Here is a 17,941-nt window from a genome sequence, read left to right as displayed (position 1 = left end):
CCTGCTCATATACATGTACCTTCTAGGAGTAATGTCCCAATGTCAGACTATGCCACCTGAAACAAAACAAGTCACCTAATCTTCTGCTTGTGGAAGGATGAATCTTAATTTACTTGTCCAAAGGGAGAGATTTAAATCTCTTGGTAACTCCTTTGGAAAAGAACCTATATTCTAAAGAGGGATGTTCATTATTATTCAAACTAAAACAAACGTCTGCTTCCTTAAAAACTGCACTCATGAGAGTCATGGGGAAAAGAGCTACCAGCAGCAAACAGGACTGGGACAACTTGGCTACATTGAACATGAACTGTGGATTCCAGAAAGTATTTTGTCAATGCTAAGTTTCCTGAGTTTGAGCACTGTGCTACGGTTACCTACGAAAAAGTCCTCCAAGAGAGAAAGACATACTGAAGTATTTGGAGGGACAGGGTTATGATGTCCACAACTTATTCTCAAATGGATCAGAAAAATACGTATAATATAAAGAAAAGACAAATGCGAAAGCACATGGGACAGAATGCTGACAACGGCGAATCTGGGTAAGGGGCGCACAGACGCTTTTCAGAGTAGTCGTGCAATCCTTCTGTAAGTTTAAAATTATATCAAACACAAAGTAAAAAAAAAAAAAATCTGGTCACTAGAATCCATCCTAAGGTTAGACTTACCTGCCTCTCACTCACTCGAAGAGGGCCAAACACGATACACTGGATTAGCTTAGCCACCAACATCAAAACACAGCATGCGGTATTTACTAGAACCTGTATACAAACCAAAGAAAGAAAGTTTATTTCCTCCTGTTGAAAAGTAAAGGCAGGTGTAAAAATTTTGTATGAGGAATTCAACAATCACTTCTAAGGACTGGGCCTCCACAGTTCCCTGCCATTACAAGATAAGGAATATTTGAAGGTGCACACTTTTATGGGCGGTGGTGGCAGAGATGAGGAGTGGGAAGGAGAGGCACTGGCTCACCAATTAATCACAGAGCCCTGACCCAGTATGTACCATCCAGCAGGCCACCTTCCCCTTCAGCCTTGACTGCACTGTACAAAGGTGCAGAACTGTATGCACCTTGTAAGCCATAGGTATCTCTTAGGTGTATCATTTCCTACATTAAGATTTTGGTAGCCTTGAAGAAAGCTCTTCTAGAAGTTGAGGTTATCATGAACTAAAACCCAGCGCCCAAACATCCTAATCTGCTATTTGTTTGGCTCTGCCCTGCCAAACAAATAGCAGATGAGGAGGAGAGTGCTGATGGTCCCAAAAAAGCCACAGGACCCTGTACATATATAGAGATATGTGTATAAACACATATGTAGTACAATGGGACAATCTACCAGCCAAAAGATAAATGTTCTTGGTGCTCACTGCTGGCCTTCAAGGAACGGATCTGGGGCATCAGAGGGGAATGGAACTGAGGAACCAGGAAGAAGGAAGAAGCAAACTGGCAGGGCTGTCTGAGAACCGGAAGGCCACCAGGAGCCACCACTGCAAAACCAAGGCCTTCTTCAACAGGAGATGGGAAATCTTCTCTTTCCTTAGATAATTAAGAGATGGATATCCCCACACCAAAACAACAAATCTAATGCTCACAAAATGAAAGAGTGGGCTGCCCTTGACCAAGAAGCTAGTGGGACACATCTTACCACTGATGATCAAATGATTTTTAAAACTCTGCATGACCCCAAAAGCCAAAAGGACTTTGATAAAGACAGTAAACATGACTTGTATTAGAACACATGGAAATGAACCCCAACTCAATGTAAAGACTGCTTCAAGCTTTGATTCACTAACTTTACAGGAAGATGGCCATATTCTTCTTCCCGGGTCCTTCTTCCCCCTATTTTTAAAAGAAGCAAATGATACTGTGGAAGGAAAAAAAAAAAAAAAAGATCAAAAAAGTAATATAAGGAAACAAGTTCCTTCAGATCTATGTCTTCAGATCCCTCTCAGGACCTCACATCATGCACCCATTCGGGAGAACACACACAATGGCAGCCCCGATTCATTACAAAAAGATTAAATTATATTTAGTCCTATTCTGCCTAATGGGACAAGGAAGTACGTGATATAGTCTTAAAGAATTAAAAAAAAAAAATAGTTTGGCTGAAACTGCTCTGGTAATTTATTAAACCTGCAAATAATCAGGAAAAATCCAAATCAGTTACCCAAAACATCCTGTATCCCTAATTTGTGACCCCCTGGTTGAACAGCCCTATACAAAATGGCCCAAAAAATAGCTTAGAAAACTCATTTTTAAGGAGATGAAATAGATGTGCAGAAGGTTTCTTTTCATTGTGTTTGAAACCAGCCAATGGGAACTTTAGTCATGCTAATTAAGAAAAACTTCATCAAACAAAACCACAATCACAATCCTTCATGCCACATCTCCTAGCTGAGCAGTTTTGGGTTGTTGGTTTTTTTTTTTTTTTTTTTTTTTTTCTTTTTTGGTTTTTTAAAGTAAACTCTACCCCCAACGTGGGGCTGGACCTCATGACCCTGAGATCAAGAGTTGCATGTTCTATCGACTGAGCCTGCCAGGTGCCCCTGAACAGAATTTTTTAAGTCAGCCAAACATCCCCTGGTCTAATTACAACACAATTTAAAAAAAAGAATTCTTGCTGGTTTTGCATGTAGTAGCATAGGAAATAAAGAAAGAAAGTCCGGGGGCGCCTGGGTGGCTCAGTGGGTTAAGCCGCTGCCTTCGGCTCAGGTCATGATCTCAGGGTCCTGGGATCGAGTCCCGCATCGGGCTCTCTGCTCAGCGGGGAGCCTGCTTCCCTCTCTCTCTCTCTGCCTGCCTCTCTGTCTACTTGTGATCTCTCTCTCTGTCAAATAAATAAATAAAATCTTTAAAAAAAAAAAAAAAGAAAGAAAGAAAGTAAGTCCGCACATTGAGAATTACTTGTTCAAGGCATGTGGGGGGTTAAGAGAAATGGGGGCGCTCTAGACCCTGCAAAGAGCTTTTAGAATCTACAGGACACAGAACTTGATAAGCATCTAACAACACACCTCGCAGGCTCCAGGGAGAGCAATCAATGCAGGAGAAGAAAGTAAACTTGGGGTGGCTTAATCACTGCTCTATCCAAAAGCACATTCTCATATATCTTGGATTACAAAACAAAAAGTAGAGTATTATTTACTATTTCTCAGTTACATTTCTTAAAGTTCAAAAATACAGTTTAAAAAATCATCTTTTTTTTTAAACTGAGTCTGTCATAATTCCATCACTCACAGATAATCATTTATTTTAATTTCAATAGAAGATTTAAAAATTAGCAAGGATGGGCACCTGGGTGGCTCAGTGGGTTAAGCCGCTGCCTTCGGCTCAGGTCATGATCCCAGGTCCTGGGTTCGAGCCCCGCATCGGGCTTTCTGCTCAGCGGGGAGCCTGCTTCCTCCTCTCTCTCTGCCTGCCTCTCTGCCTACTTGTGATTTCTGTCTGTCAAATAAATAAATAAAATCTTTTAAAAAAAAATTAGCAAGGATAAGAAGGGGAAAAGGAGAAAATATACTGATACTAGAAAGGGAATTTTATGTAGAAAGGAGGAGCTAACTTTCTGTGAACTTAATATGAAAGCTAGAGCTACACAGAATTGGAACTAAATTGCAACTAAAAATGATTTTAAGATGATGAACAAAGTGTTTTTAAAAACACCTTAATGATTACTATTAGCTATTTTATGTCTATTTATAGAAAAATGACTTAATATATGATAAATTCTCACCTTTAAAACTGATTAAAGCCTTGAAAAATTACAAATAAGAAACATAATTGTAGCATTCCTCACTTAAAAGCAAATCCCATCAACTACACTTCAGTTAGAAAAAAAAATCGCCTATACAAAAAAAATTTTAAAAATGGGGGCCGCCTGGGTGGCTCAGTCAGTTAAGCATCTGCCTTCGGCTCAGGTCATGATCCCAGGGTCCTGGGACAGCACCCTGCATCAGGCTCCCTGCTCAGCAGGAAGCCTGCTTCTCCCACTCCCTCTGCCTGCCGCTCCCTCTGCTTCTGCTCTGTCAAAAAATGTAAAAAATCTTTAGAAAAAAATTTTTTACCATGGTCCTACATGTGAGCGTTTGCTAAATTTCACACTGTATAAAACCATTTGTTCCTGGGCCTCCGAATAGGACAGAAAGCGAAATAAATGGATAAGTGGTGTTCTCTAACTGAAATATTTCATTCTAAAAAGTTAACTAAATAAATACATTAAAGCAAATCCCAACCAGTAATTGTCTTACAGAAACCACACATCAGCCCAGATGTAAATCCACCTTCTCACCTCCAATAATCAAAACGAGGCTCACCTCCAGCACGCCTGGTCTGAACCACACATTATCCACATAGACCACACCAAAAGTGCTAACTTCGCTTTATCTGTTCTATGCAACTAGCTAGTTTTCCTTGCAGGCAGAACCCAGACTGAATGTAAAGATGAGGGCTCACCGGAGCCCTGTTCACCAACAGCACAAAAATGGAGAACAATTAAATGTCCATCAGAGAGGCAAGTTCAATAAACTGCCAGCCAGCCATTTGGTGGAATACAATGAAGCCAGGATAACTAACTCAGCAGCTCTCTATTAGCATTGTATGGAACCTTCAAGATAACCCGTTCACTGTTAAAAAAGCAAGGTGTAGAAATGCCATTACCATGCTACCCTGTATGTGAAAGAGAAAGCATATGCATATGTACCCACAGATTCATCTGTATAATCATAGACGGGAACAGTGTCAAGGACTTGACCAACCTGGATGTTTCTTGGTCTTCTACTTCTACTAATTACAAGAAAGTGGTAATGGGGGTGGGGCGCCTGGGTGGCTCAGTCGGTGAAGCGTCTGCCTTTGGCTCAGGTCATGATGCTGGGGGCCAGGTATGGAGACCTGCATTGGCCCCCTGCTCAGCAATGGAGCCTCCTTCTCTCTCTCCCTCTGCCCCTGTTTACGTGTATGCTCTCTCTCTTTCTCACTTGTTCGCTCTGTCTCTCAAATAAATAAAATCTTAAAAAAAAAAAAAAAAAGAAAGAAAGAAAAAAGGTGGTAATGGCCACTTCTGGGAAAGAGAAGCAGAAGATGTACTTTTCACTGTACCTCACTGAGACTTCTGCACCACAACCATGCATTATTTAATTTTTTAATTAATTTTTCTTTTTTTTTTTTTTAGATTTTATTTATTTGACAGAAAGAGAGATCACAAGTAGGCAGAGAGGCAGGCACAGGGAGAGGGGGAAGCAGAGAGCCTGATGTGGGGCTCGATCCCAGGACCTTGAGATCATGATCTGAGCCGAAGGCAGAGGCTTAACCCACTGAGCCACCCAGGCGCCCCTTTAATTAATTTTTCTAAAGTTTAGAGTCTATTAAACTTTCTGACCAGTTCTGAAGTTCCACATTTATTTTTCTCACCATCGTGGGAGACTGATAACTAGCAATCCCAAACTGGGTGGCCTCAGTGATCTTGTTACATGGTGTTCCTACTGTACTAAAATGCTTCAGAAGTTTCTCATATCTATGCCAATGTAAAAACCTTAAATACTATTTTAAAAACTTCAGGAAACATCTTTTTTTGTGTTAGCCTAAAAAAAAAAAAAAAAAAAAAACAAGTTTTGTTTGTTCTGAGCAGCCTATAACAAAAAACATCAGATAGTAGTGACCCCAAGGAACCCCTACTTAATCAGGCTTAAAGTAATTCCCTTTAAGTCCCCATAAGAAAATTTCCCTCCCAGAATGGGTCTACTGTGCTACTTGGGAACAACAGAAACTAATTTATAAGACAGTTTGGCTTGAGAGGAAAAGAGAAGAGAGCAGATAACTCTCTGAAATAGCTTAGCCACGTTTTTCACTGTGTAACCCTGGAGGTATTTTTGGTCCCGTAACACGCTGGCCACCAATGGGGTGTGATTTATGAGCTTGAAATGAAAGCTGGTTAAAGTACCAGAACTGTCTCAAGAACAGAATCAATATGGTTATTTCTTAGTCCTCCTACTTAACACCTGCACTAACCACCACCTCCCCCACACACCATTGTCTCTTCCCTGGAAGAACAACTAGAACACGTTCTCTCCTCCGCAGGCTCCCTGTGACAAGTATAAAATGACATAATGGGGCACTTGGGGTGCTCTCAGTTGAGCGACCAACTCTTAGTTTCAGCTCCAGTAATGATCTCAGGGTCGTGAGACTGAGCCCTGGTCGGGCTCCACGCTCAGAGCTTAAGACTCTCTTTCCCTCTCCCTCTGCTGCACCACCTCCCTCCCCAGCATTCATGCTCTCTCTCTCAAATAAATGAATAAATCTTAAAAAATAAATAAAACACAATAAAATGCAAAATGCATACTCCCCCCTTATCACATGGATGACAGTGTTCCTCTTTTCACAATATCATGGATCCTTCCTATATTTTTCAGTTGTTTATCTAGGCTTATAGTCATCTTATTCAGAAGTGTTTCCCTTTATCTTTAGCCACCCAACTTTTTTTTTTTTTAATTTTAAAAAAAAATTTTTAAGATTTTATTTATTTGACAGACAGAGATCACAAGTAGGCAGAGAGGAAGGCAGACAGACGAGAGAGGAGAAAAGCAGGCTCCCCGCGGAGCAGAGAGCCTGATGTGGGACTCGATCCCAGGACTCTGGGATCATGACCTGAGCCGAAGTCAGAGGCTTTAACCCACGTGAGCCACCCAGGCCACCCCTGCCCCAACATTTCTAAAGCTAATATTTTTCTCTAAACTTCACTGGAATATTCAACTCATAAGACTCAAACTAGTAAATACTTTTAATCCCGAAGTTTCATAATTACATGAGGATGGGCTCTTTAAAACAGGAGTCAGCAACGTTTTCTCTAATGGGCTATCAGATAATAAATGTTTTAGGCTTAACAGGCCACACCGCCATCAAATAATCTTCCCCTTAAAAAAAAAAAAATTGAAAAATAAAAAAACCATCATTAGCTAAATGGGCTGTACAATAACAGGCCAGGCCAAACAAGCCACCAGTTTGCCCACCCTGCTCTAATGGTCAGTTGTTCACTTTCTCCATTTTCGTTTTTGGGTTTTTTTTTTTTCCCCTGGAGATGGTATTTAAGTTACTTGATTTGCATATCACTATGTCAGAACCTTAACACTATATTCCCATTTCTCCATTTTACCATGTCCTGATCTTACAATTTTAGAAGAAAATCTGAAAAAAAGGAAAATAAAAAAACAAGGAGACAGTAATGAAATAATATGAATAAAGGAGTAGAAAAGCCAAACACTCCTGTACAATTCAAAACAATAAGGAATAGAGGGGCACCTGGGTGGCTCAGTGGGTTAAGCCTCTGCCTTCAGCTCAGGTCATGATCTCGGGGTCCTGGGATCGAGTCCCGCATCAGGCTCTCTGCTCAGCAGGGACCCTGCTTCCTCCTCTCTCTCTCTCTCTGCCTGCCTCTCTGCCTACTTGTGATCTCTTTTTGTCAAATAAATAAAATCTTAAAAAAAAAAACAAAACCACAATACGGAATGGATCAAGAGGTACTTTAACCGAAGGGTCACCTAAAAACTGTAAAATAAGCCTAGGCCACCTGAAAACTGTAAAATAAAATTAGGTAAAAAACCTAATCTCGAATGAAACTTTAGAATGAAAGTTCTAGAAAGACATGAAGAAACAAGTGATCACATCAAACCTGGGGGTTTGCTAGTTTGAGAACACTGGAGTCTTCCCTTGAACCTATTCTCAACACCACACAGCTTGTGATCTCGCTCTGTCAAATAAATAAATAAATAAAATCTTTAAAAAAAAAAAATAATCACCTGGGACATTTATCAAAATGAAGATTCCAAGGCTCTGCCTTTCCCCTTGAAGTGATACCCGGATACTATCTGAGAAACTACATTTTTCAAGTACCAGGTTGCCATTTTGAGAAATATACCCCACTCTTTTTTTTTTTTTTTTTAAGATTTCATTTATTTATTTGACAGAGAGAAATCACAAGTAGGCAGAGAGGCAGGCAGAGAGAGAGGAGGAAGCAGGCTCCCCGCCAAGCAGAAAGCCCGATGTGGGGCTCGAACCCAGGACCTGGGATCATGACCTGAGCCGAAGGCAGCGGCTTAACCCACTGAGCCACCCAGGCGCCCCAATATACCCCACTCTTAATCATAGGCCCCAACGAGTCGTAATTTAAGAGCCCAGTTTATGGGGTGCCTGGGTGGCTCAGTGGGTTAAGCCGCTGCCTTCGGCTCAGGTCATGATCTCGGAGTCCTGGGATCGAGTCCCGCATCGGGCTCTCTGCTCGGCAGGGAGCCTGCTTCCTCCTCTCTTTCTGCCTGCCTCTCTGCCTGCTTGTGATCTCTCTCTGTCAAATAAATAAATAAATAATCTTTAAAAAAAAAAAAAAAAAAAAGAGCCCAGTTTATGAGCCGTTCAGCACAGGCCCTGTACTACCTTTCATATACCATCTGAGCTTCATACGCTGTTTTCTCTCCTTAAAATACACCATGCAGCTTGCTGAAATCCTTCTTACCTCCCAAGGCTGAGTTCAAATATCATCTTCCAAGCATCCTTCCCCTAGGCATCATTTTCTCTTTCCTCCAGACGCTGCCATATTTTTTTTTTAATGGATCTATTATCACTTATCAAATTTTGCTTTGTCTATGGACTATTTTGAGGGTGAGGGAAAGGGTTCACAGCTATGCCCTCCAGAGTGCCCCAAATGGTACCTCTGAAAGGTTTTGAATTGAGTTTGTTAATCAAAACCTCCTGTTGGGCGCCTGGGTGGCTCAGTGGCTTAAAGCCTCTGCCTTCGGCTCAGGTCATGATCTCAGGGTCCTGGGATCGAGTCCCGTATTGGGCTCTCTGCTCAGCAGGGAGCCTGCTTCCCCCAACCACCCCCCCGCCTGCTTCTGCCTACTTGTGATCTCTGTCTGTCAAATAAATAAATAAAATCTTAAAAAAAAAAAAAAACCTCCTTGAGATGCTATCAGATCTGTATTAACTTAAATTGTGCTCTACAAAGATAAGTTTTAGAAATTCCAATATCCCAAACAACAGCTAGCAGAATTTGCAAACTGGCAGAAAGATCAGTTTTTGTCTTGCTTGGTTTTTAAAAAATTGAATCTGAATGTCTTTGGGCAGGGTGCCAAAGGGATCCATTTTGACCAGTGCCCCACCAGTATCACTCGATCATGCATCTGTCAGGCCTAAGGAAGCAGGCTTTGGAGACGGTGGTCCTGCTCAGCTACTAGAGCAGAAAACTACGCCATGGGCGAAGAGGAAAGCTTCCAGAGCACATGTGGAGGGTCTGAGAAACCAAGGCAGGCCAGCATGAAAGCGGGAAAACCAGGAGGAAAGATGTTAGAAAAACAATTAAGATCAACTGAAAGTGAAAACCACCATCAACGATCGGGAAGAAAAGAGAAACCTGCTTTAGGTAAGACCTCTAATGAAAAAGCTGGGGGGGAATGGAAATTTTCTCAAAAGAAATAATTTTTCACAGGAAAATCAACAGGCTTTATGCAGTGTTTTATGAAGAGTGTTAACCTGGTATTTGAACACGAGTTTGGTAAAAAACAAAACAAAAAACTCTTAGGGGGAAAAAAATCACTAAATAATACTAGTAGTTCTACAGTAGTTCCAACTCAAAGGCTTATTTAGGTCTCGTACTTATGTATCAAAGAATACATTATAATCTAAACATTGGGCAGAAACACTCTTCACATCACTTTAAGTTGTTTACCTGCTAACTCAAATGAAAAAATAGATCGGAAATTAAGACAAAAGAGAGGTGACTTGAGTTCTTTCTCTTCTCCCTTCTTTCCTGTTTACACAGTACCAAAGTCAAGTACACAGCAGTGAAAGAATAAAACTTCACCCTTCACTGCCTTCTAATAATCTCTTCATCAGAAGGACCAGAAGACTTAATCCACAGCCCACCGGTTCATAAATCCCACAGCTTCCTGATGAAGCACAGTGGGATTAATTATAACAATGAGTTGTGTATCATTCTCTATCCTTGGAATATTAATCTAGTCATTTACAGCCTACTCTTAACCCAAATGGGAACTGTAGGAGAAGACAAGCCCCAAGACACCCCAGAAGCCCAAGTGACAGACTTAAATCCTGGAGCACTTTTCTGATCATTCTGTGTCTGCGTGTGTGCACGCACGTGTGCATGTACACGCCGGGCATTCAAGGCCAAGGTGGAAGCAAAGTTCTTCCAAAATACCGTTGATCTGCCCAGCTTGAAATTATCTGTCCTAACAAGCGAAACCAGCCTTTATGCCTTGTAGGTGCTGTTTATCTTGCACTGGCAGACAAACTGAAAACGCTGTTTTAAAATGGATCACTAAAAGGAGAAACTCGAGTGAAAACGATGAGCCAGCTCTCGACTCCGAATGTTTTACTGCCTTCAGACATCAAAGGAAACTGTCATGAATCACCAGGTAAAGGCAGCAGGAAAGAAAGCACGGTTTGTAGGTGTGTTTGACCCAAACAGAACAACCATATACTTAAGGGCAGAAAGAAAAGAAAAGTTAGGGGAGACAGCCAGTCTCCTCACACAAATGTCCCAACACACCCAGATGCGTAAAATTCTCCCTTGGCCAACACAAGATTTCGTCTCTGCCCCCTCCTCTTCACTGGCAGCCCATTACTAACATTCCCGTGCGGACCGAGCCGGAAAAGCCTTTCAACTTCCCTCCACAATTCCCTGAACCGCCGGGTAACCGGCTCCCGGAGGTCCTCGAGTTTCCCTCCCGGGGTCCCTCGGGCACCCCACCCCCCCCCCCGACTCCCTCGACTCTTCCCCTCCCCGGGCCCGGCCGCGTGCCCTCCGCGCCTCGGGGAGCCCCCTCCTCAAGCCGCCCCCGCTGTCGGCCCAGCAGCTCTCTCGGCGCCCCCAGAGCCACCCCGGCCCCTCAGCCTCCTGTCCGTCTGCAAGCTCCCCGGCGGACCCCGCCCCCCAGGCCCGCAGCCGCCAGCCCCGGGAAGGCGACCCCGGCCCAGCCACGCCCCCCGCACATAATGGGTGACATGGCGGCCCCCGCCTCCCGCCAGCACCCCCGCGGCGGCCGGGGCAGCGTCGCTCACCCACACGAACAGGCTGTCCGAGAGCAGGTACTGGGCCACGTCGCGGGCCCGGGGGCCGCCGGCGCTAGGCCGGGCGGGCACGTCCGGCTCCGTCTGCACCGGGGCCGTTGGCGGCTCCGGCTCCCCGGGCCCGGCCTCGGACTGGCTGAGGGCGCGGTAGGCGCTGACGATGGTGCCGAGCAGGGCCAGGCCGCTGAGGCCCGTGTAGGTGCGGAGGCTGGGCCAGGGGAATCGCTCCAGGAAGAGCAGCGGCATGGCGGCAGCGGCGGCCTCCAGGCCCCAGGCCTCCCCGCGCTGCGGCCGGGCTCCCGCGGCGGCCTCGCGAACGGCGCCCTCGGGCTCTGGCGTCGCCGCCGCCGCCGCCGCCGCGCCGGGCCGGGCCGGGCCGCTCCTGGCCGCTCGCGCCGCTCCGCCCCGCGCCGCTCCCGCTGCTGCCCCTGCCGGCGCGGAAGAGCCTCGGCGGGCTCGGGCGGGCTGCCGCCCCAGCGGGGAGCTGGCGGGACGGGCGCGGGGGCGCGGCCTCCGTCTCCCGCCCCCAGCAGTCGCGCCGCCGCCTGGCGGGCGAAGGCCCCGGCCGCAGGCTCTGGGCCCGGCACCTAGCATGACCGTCGGCGGACAGCCCAGATCGGCGGGGCCCGCGGGCGCACAGGGCGCCGGGAGGGTCGAGCAAAAGCGTCACTCGGGCCCGACGGCGCTGGCGGGCGGTCGAGCCCAGGGAGCGTGGCGAGGCCCGCAGGGAGCGGGGACCCGGATACTGGACCCTTGGTTTCCTTAACCCGCCCCCACCACGGTTTAAGCAAGTTAGTGCCCCTGAGCACCCCGTGGGGCCTAGCAGCTTCCCAGGTGGTCCAAAGACATGCTGCTTAGGGAGTAATAGAGGCTTGACCCTCCGATAAAGAATATTAATCAACAGTCTTTTTTTCTCGCCAGTAAGATTATCTTAAGTTTCTGCTGTTTACTAGTAGCCTCGAGCAGAGTCTAAAATGGACTTGATTTAGCAGTAAATGAGTATGTGTTCTTCCATACACCAGGTAGGTATATGAAAACAGTGCAGCTTCTTTGGAAAGTTCCTCGAAAAGTTAAGACACGGGTAACCGTCTGACGTAGGGTTCCACTCTCTGGCATATATCCAAGAAAAATGAGAACAGAACTCTACACGAAATTTGTACACAAATGTTAGTAACAACATTATTCATAATAGCCAAGGGTGGAAACAAGCTAATGGCCCTCACGTGATGGATGGCTAAGTAAGGTATAATGGATACAATGGACTGCATGGAGATGAGTCAGTACTGACACATGATCCCACAGAGGAACCTTGAACATGCTAAGTGAAAGCAGCCAGACACAAAAGGCTGCACATTGTGGTTCCCTTTACATGAAATATCCAGAATGGGCAAATAGATATATGGACCTAGAAAGCAAAATAATGGTTGCTTGTGGGGGCGGGGGATAGAGTAGGGATGAGGGAACTGGAGGATAAAGGCAAAATATGGATTTTTTTTTTAATTGTGCTGTTGGCTCCAAAAACTCTGAGTGTACTAAAAATCATTTCAATGTACACTTCAATAAAGATGTGACCCCAAAAAAGTGCTACCAAAAAAAATGTTTTGAGCTTCGGGGTCTTATTCCTCATTGTTTCTCCAAGACCTAGAATTGTGCCTGCTCCAGAGTAGGTACTCTGTATTTGTTGAATCTTAAAAAATTTTCAAAAGGACTAAACCATTTTTGAGTCTCTTTCACGTCTGATATTCTAGTTCTAAAAGTCTATTGATGGGGCACCTGGATGGCTCAGTGAGTTAAGCCTCTGCCTTTGGCTCGGGTCAGGATCGCAGGGTCCTGGGATTAAGCCCTGCATCGGGCTCTCTGCTCTGCGGGGAGCCTGCTTCCCCCTCTCTCTCTGCCTGCCTCTCTGCCTACCTGTGACCTCTGTCAAATAAATAAAGAAAATCTTTAAAAATAATAATAAAAGCCTATTAATTAGAAAACAAAAATCTTTCAAAGTTACTACCATCCGCTTTGGAACTGTGAAACATCCTATTCAAGGGCCTGTGATTGAACAGAACAATTTGGCTAGCAGGGTTGGGGGTGGCGTGCAGGGAAGCGTTACTTACACATACACTTTACAAACGCTCCACAACCAGCATGGAGCCCAACAAGAGGCTAGAACTCACAACCTTGAGACTGAGACCTGAGCTGAGATCAAGAATTGGATGCTTAACTAAGCCACCCACGCACCCCTCTGAAGGGTTTTTTTTTTTTTTTTTACCATGGTCAGAACCCACCTTCTAAAATCAGTGTTTCTGGTTCTTTGCACTGTGTCCTACTCCATGAGAGGACCCGGGGAGGAAGCAAGACACAGGAATGAATACTTAGTAAGTATACGGACTATGTTTCTCAGTTGAGTCCTAAGGCCCAGTGTGGTAGGAAGGCAACCACACCAGACCTTCAGGGGCTGGTCCAGCTTAGACAAAAAACTGTAGAACACGGCAGAAGCTAGAGCTCTCTGCACTCCCACCCTCATTTCAGACTACCATTTATGCTTTCGGGATTCCTTGGAGACTTTGAGTTGGCCCCATGGTCTCCCAATAATGACTGAGAAACTGAATTTTCTGCCTCCTTTATAGAATGGTGGCTCTGATTTGGCTTGATTTAAAGGAAATATTTTATCAATTCAGACAAAATGGCTTGTGTAGATTAAGAGTCACACCTAGTTACTTTACTGCTATTCACTTTTTAAATACCTGAAATCCTTTCATATTCATGACTTCATTTGACTTTCACTATTCTTTGAGAAAGACCGAGATTAGTTTGTTGTTGAAGATTCTCAACATCCTAGAAACTGAAACTACCTTATCTAAACAATAACCTTAAGTGTACTCCCACAGGACTCTGGTATTTCATTAGCTGGACCAGTGTGTTCCATTACTCAGTCTAGCGGAGGGGAAAACAATAACCAACTCAAGTTGTAGGGGGAAAGTCAGTTAATGGGTATACTTCAATTTTTAGCTTTTCTTTAATAATTTTTCATGGCTTTTTGGTTCCTGCAATATACAAGCAGTAAAATTTTCAGAGAAACTTTACAATAACTTTATCAGGTTTGGTTCAACTTTTGTTCTGATATAAAACCTTAAGGCTGTGATCTTATGACACAGGTGTTCTCATCTTTTGGGTACACTGTTTCTATTTAAGAGGCTGAAATTATATTACACAGTATTACATAAGCAGCAAGCACAGTGTCAAAGAACATGACTTTCAGGCAAATCTGAGGGGGAAAAAAAAACAACTAAAGGAACCAACACAGAGATTTATAGATGAGGAAACTGAGTCCCCCAATGATACAACACAGCAAAACTGTGTGGCAACTACTAATCCCAGTCTTTGGGTTCCAAATCCAGTGACCGCTTCACAATGCAGGAAACTAGATCTGCCTAAGATGACAGCTAACACACAATGGGGGCGTGCCAGAGAGGGCAACATCAGTGTCCCAGTTCTTCAGACCCGTGCTATTCTCTCAAGTTGTCTCTTACCTAATGGCCCCTGGCCAACAACACTGAAAAAGAACCGAGCAGGATTTCTAATGATACACACTAAAGATAGTAGCCACACACAAATCAGAGAATGTCATTCTGTTTTATTTTTTTTAATTGAAATGAACAATAAAATAAAATTTAAAAAGAACAGCGACCATTTTAGTCAAACTTTCACTTTACAAATATAAAAATATAACCAAAACTTCAGTTTCCTTTATACATTTTCTGTAAGTGTAATGCCATAAAAATTCTCAAAGCCAAACCATAAACGATGCTAGTACATTATGATGTAAACACAGTAACCAAAAGTTTTAAGTTTTTAAATGCACTGATCTTTCCCTCAACAGAGAACATTGTATGTCCCCAATTCGTCTCAGGTCCTATGGTACAACCCATCACTAAGATACAAATTACACCTAAACTGGCTTAAGACTCACTTAGGTTGTAGTCAGTTTCTTTTTTCTTCACAAAGCTTGAAAAATACGAGCTAATATTAAAATGTGTCTTATGGCTCAAGTCAAATTACAGTATTGTGTTTTTCATCACATCTGAACAACAAAGGCAAACTACTTGAAATGAGTCTAGTTTAACCCAAAGAATAAATGATGCAAAACAAGTGTAATAATTATAGGAAATCAAACCCTTGCTATGGAAGCGGACTTGTAGTACCGTCAAAAACCACTAAGACTTCTCTGGCGAAGCAACATAAAAACCGCACGCCCTCTGAAGCAGTCTTAGTGAACAGCACATACTGTCCAAACACTATGAACCAGTAAAAACAATAAGTCTGAGGAACTCTGAGGTGGAAAGCTACTCCAAGCATTTCATCTCAAGTGAATGAGCAAGTAACTTAAAAAATAAAGTCATTAAAAACCTGAGACCGTAAGAGTCATATCATTTAAGAAAGGAAATTTAAGTTGCTTATTTGCTGGCATGTTGAATTTAGAGGACCTCTACCTCTCACTTTAGTTCAGCATAGAAGAAAACAGACTGGTAATTTGACTATGTTTTTATATGCCAATAAATGCTAATTTAATGGAACCCGTAAAAAAATAAAATAACTGAACCTTGTAAGCTAAGGCAGTGATAAAAAATAAGAAATCTCCCTGATCTGTTAAAAGTATAAATTCATAAACAGTTATCGTAATGCCATTTTAAGTATCATCTGCTTATTAAAAAATCATAATAGTCTTCATCATTTAGGAAAAAACAAATTTCACTTTTCTTCAAAGGAATGTCAATTCTAAATATGACTGAAAACATCTGAGTAAAACTTCTACTCACCAACCTACTAAATATTTTCCAGTGCCATTCAGTAGATTTATAGAGAATATGCACTACTTAGATTACTCGGGAAAATAACATGACATGTATTTATACAATGCAAAAAAGGACTCTTATTAATAAACAAACCTGGAATACAGGAAGCTTTCAAAAAAACAAATCAGTCCATCAAGAGCTCATTTTAAAATTATTCAGTATTTAATATACAGAGAATTGGAATGCACAATTTAAGACTTAGTTTTTAAAGTATGTCAAGAATTTACACAAAAAGAGCTTAATGGTAAACATTCCCTTGTACCTTCTTCTAATGTTGGAGGAATAGATCATATTTAAATTTCCCTAGTTCTACTATTTCCATCAGGAAATCTAAAACATGAGAGTATTAAGATACAACTGCAGCTGACCAGTTCAAAGACAGTTTAAAAAATTCATGTTTGTGTGTTGCCAATTTTACATTCAAAACTAGATCTTTTTACATTCTGAGGTTAGTGACCCAGCCAGCTTAAATCAAAGGTTTTTCTCACCTAGGCCCCAACATATAGATGACTGACTCAAGTATTTATACTGTGAAATAGTGATCAGGAACTAATTTCTAGGTCAAAGCTTATGTTACAAAGGACATGGGTAGCTTCAAATCAGATCTCTTCAAATAATACAGCATTTTATAATAACACCAAGAAAAAGTCCACCACTTTCCACCTTCCCCAAGTAGCAAGCACTAGCACATCTGAAATGTGGTTACTACAGCCTTTCACTTGGATGCCAGAAGCAACCACAGAAGGTGGGCTGGATCAAGCTGTTTTCATCTCTGCCTTCCCCAATCTTGATAAGGCTCAGCTAATCAGTGAACTCACCAGTAAAATTATGGTAAGTTACAAATGTGCTGATATAAATCACAGGGGTAGAACTATTAGTGCCTGAGGGAAGAGGACTCTACACAGTATCGGTTGCTTTTTCAAAGGAATTCATGAATTATTTCTGGTCCTGTTGCTCACCTACTACTAAGCTTGAGCATGACCACAGTCACTACTTGACAAAACCTTGTAAAGGCTTCATGGGACCTCAGCTAAATAAACTAGAATTTTTATTGATACAGTTGTTCTTGGTCTGATTTTCTCAAGTCTAAATAGGGAAGAATTTATAATATACCTTTCAACTCACCCAAAATTCAGGAGAAAAGGCCTATGATTCATTATCATAAAGATGTAAGAACTAATCAAAAGTTCACTCTACCTCTTACAAACTAGAGCAATCTCTCTTCTTTAAGTAGCTGCATCTTACAAGATGTCCTGTTCATTAAGCCTGCAGTCGTCACACTTGCTATAAGGCATGCACAACATACTTGGACCATTAAGCAATGACACAGCCAGCATACTCCTTTGCCCTAAGAATCGCTTTTTATTCCCCAAAACCTGTTCCTAATTTAGCAGTTGTTATTTTAAAGAATTTTAAATTGGTATTTTTCCCGTAGGCTGACAAAATCTATCCCCTATCCTGTCTTTAGATTTCAGTAGATTCAAATTACTCCAAAATATTTTTGACAAGGCTTGTCATTGTTAAAACCAAATTTTCATTTCTATAGATATGAACTGAAATAACTAACTTTGTAATCCAAGAGTCAAAACCTAACAGACCCATTTTTAAAAACTTCCTTCACAGATCACCATTTTACCACGGCCCTAAGAATAACTAAAACACCTAATTTCACAACAACACAAATAATACACCCATTATATGAAGGGAAAAAGTCTCAGTCAGCTCTCAACAGGTCTCTTTTTATACCAATTCCCATGAGTTTCCCTAATCTAGCCAATTTTAATGGCTCCCCATATGTTTAAGGTCTGTTGCTTGTGAACAAATGTCTGAATGTATCAGTATGAAATGTACCAGTTGGTAACATACTGGGAGTACAACTCAAAGTATATTATTTGGTTCAGGAATTGCACCTCAGGACTCCATCAAGCAATCTACTTCCCAAAAGTAACAGAAGTTCCTCATCACAAAAATCTAGAACATAGTCTTGGAGTATATTCCCCAAAATGGTATCAGAACAAGGGTCCCACATACTCGA

General features: G+C 42.7%; 1 protein-coding gene across 1 annotated transcript in view; it reads right to left on the bottom strand.

Moving 5' to 3' along the window:
- The window catches only part of AMFR (autocrine motility factor receptor), a 41,533-nt gene extending 30,046 nt beyond the window's left edge, over window positions 1-11,487 (bottom strand). The window contains exons 1-2 of the mRNA XM_047711029.1: window positions 11,054-11,487; window positions 666-758 (exon numbers count right to left, since the gene is read on the bottom strand). Coding sequence (XP_047566985.1) covers window positions 666-758; window positions 11,054-11,308 — 348 coding nt within the window. The 5' untranslated portion in view covers window positions 11,309-11,487. The remainder of the gene's footprint in view (window positions 1-665; window positions 759-11,053) is intronic.
- Between the last annotated feature and the right edge of the window lie 6,454 nt (window positions 11,488-17,941).

The sequence above is a fragment of the Lutra lutra genome, chromosome 17 (genome assembly GCF_902655055.1).
Source record: "Lutra lutra chromosome 17, mLutLut1.2, whole genome shotgun sequence".
NCBI classification, from domain to species: Eukaryota; Metazoa; Chordata; class Mammalia; order Carnivora; family Mustelidae; genus Lutra; species Lutra lutra.
The sequence above is the reverse complement of the archived record's forward strand: the minus strand, read 5'-3'. Positions and strand labels throughout refer to the sequence as shown.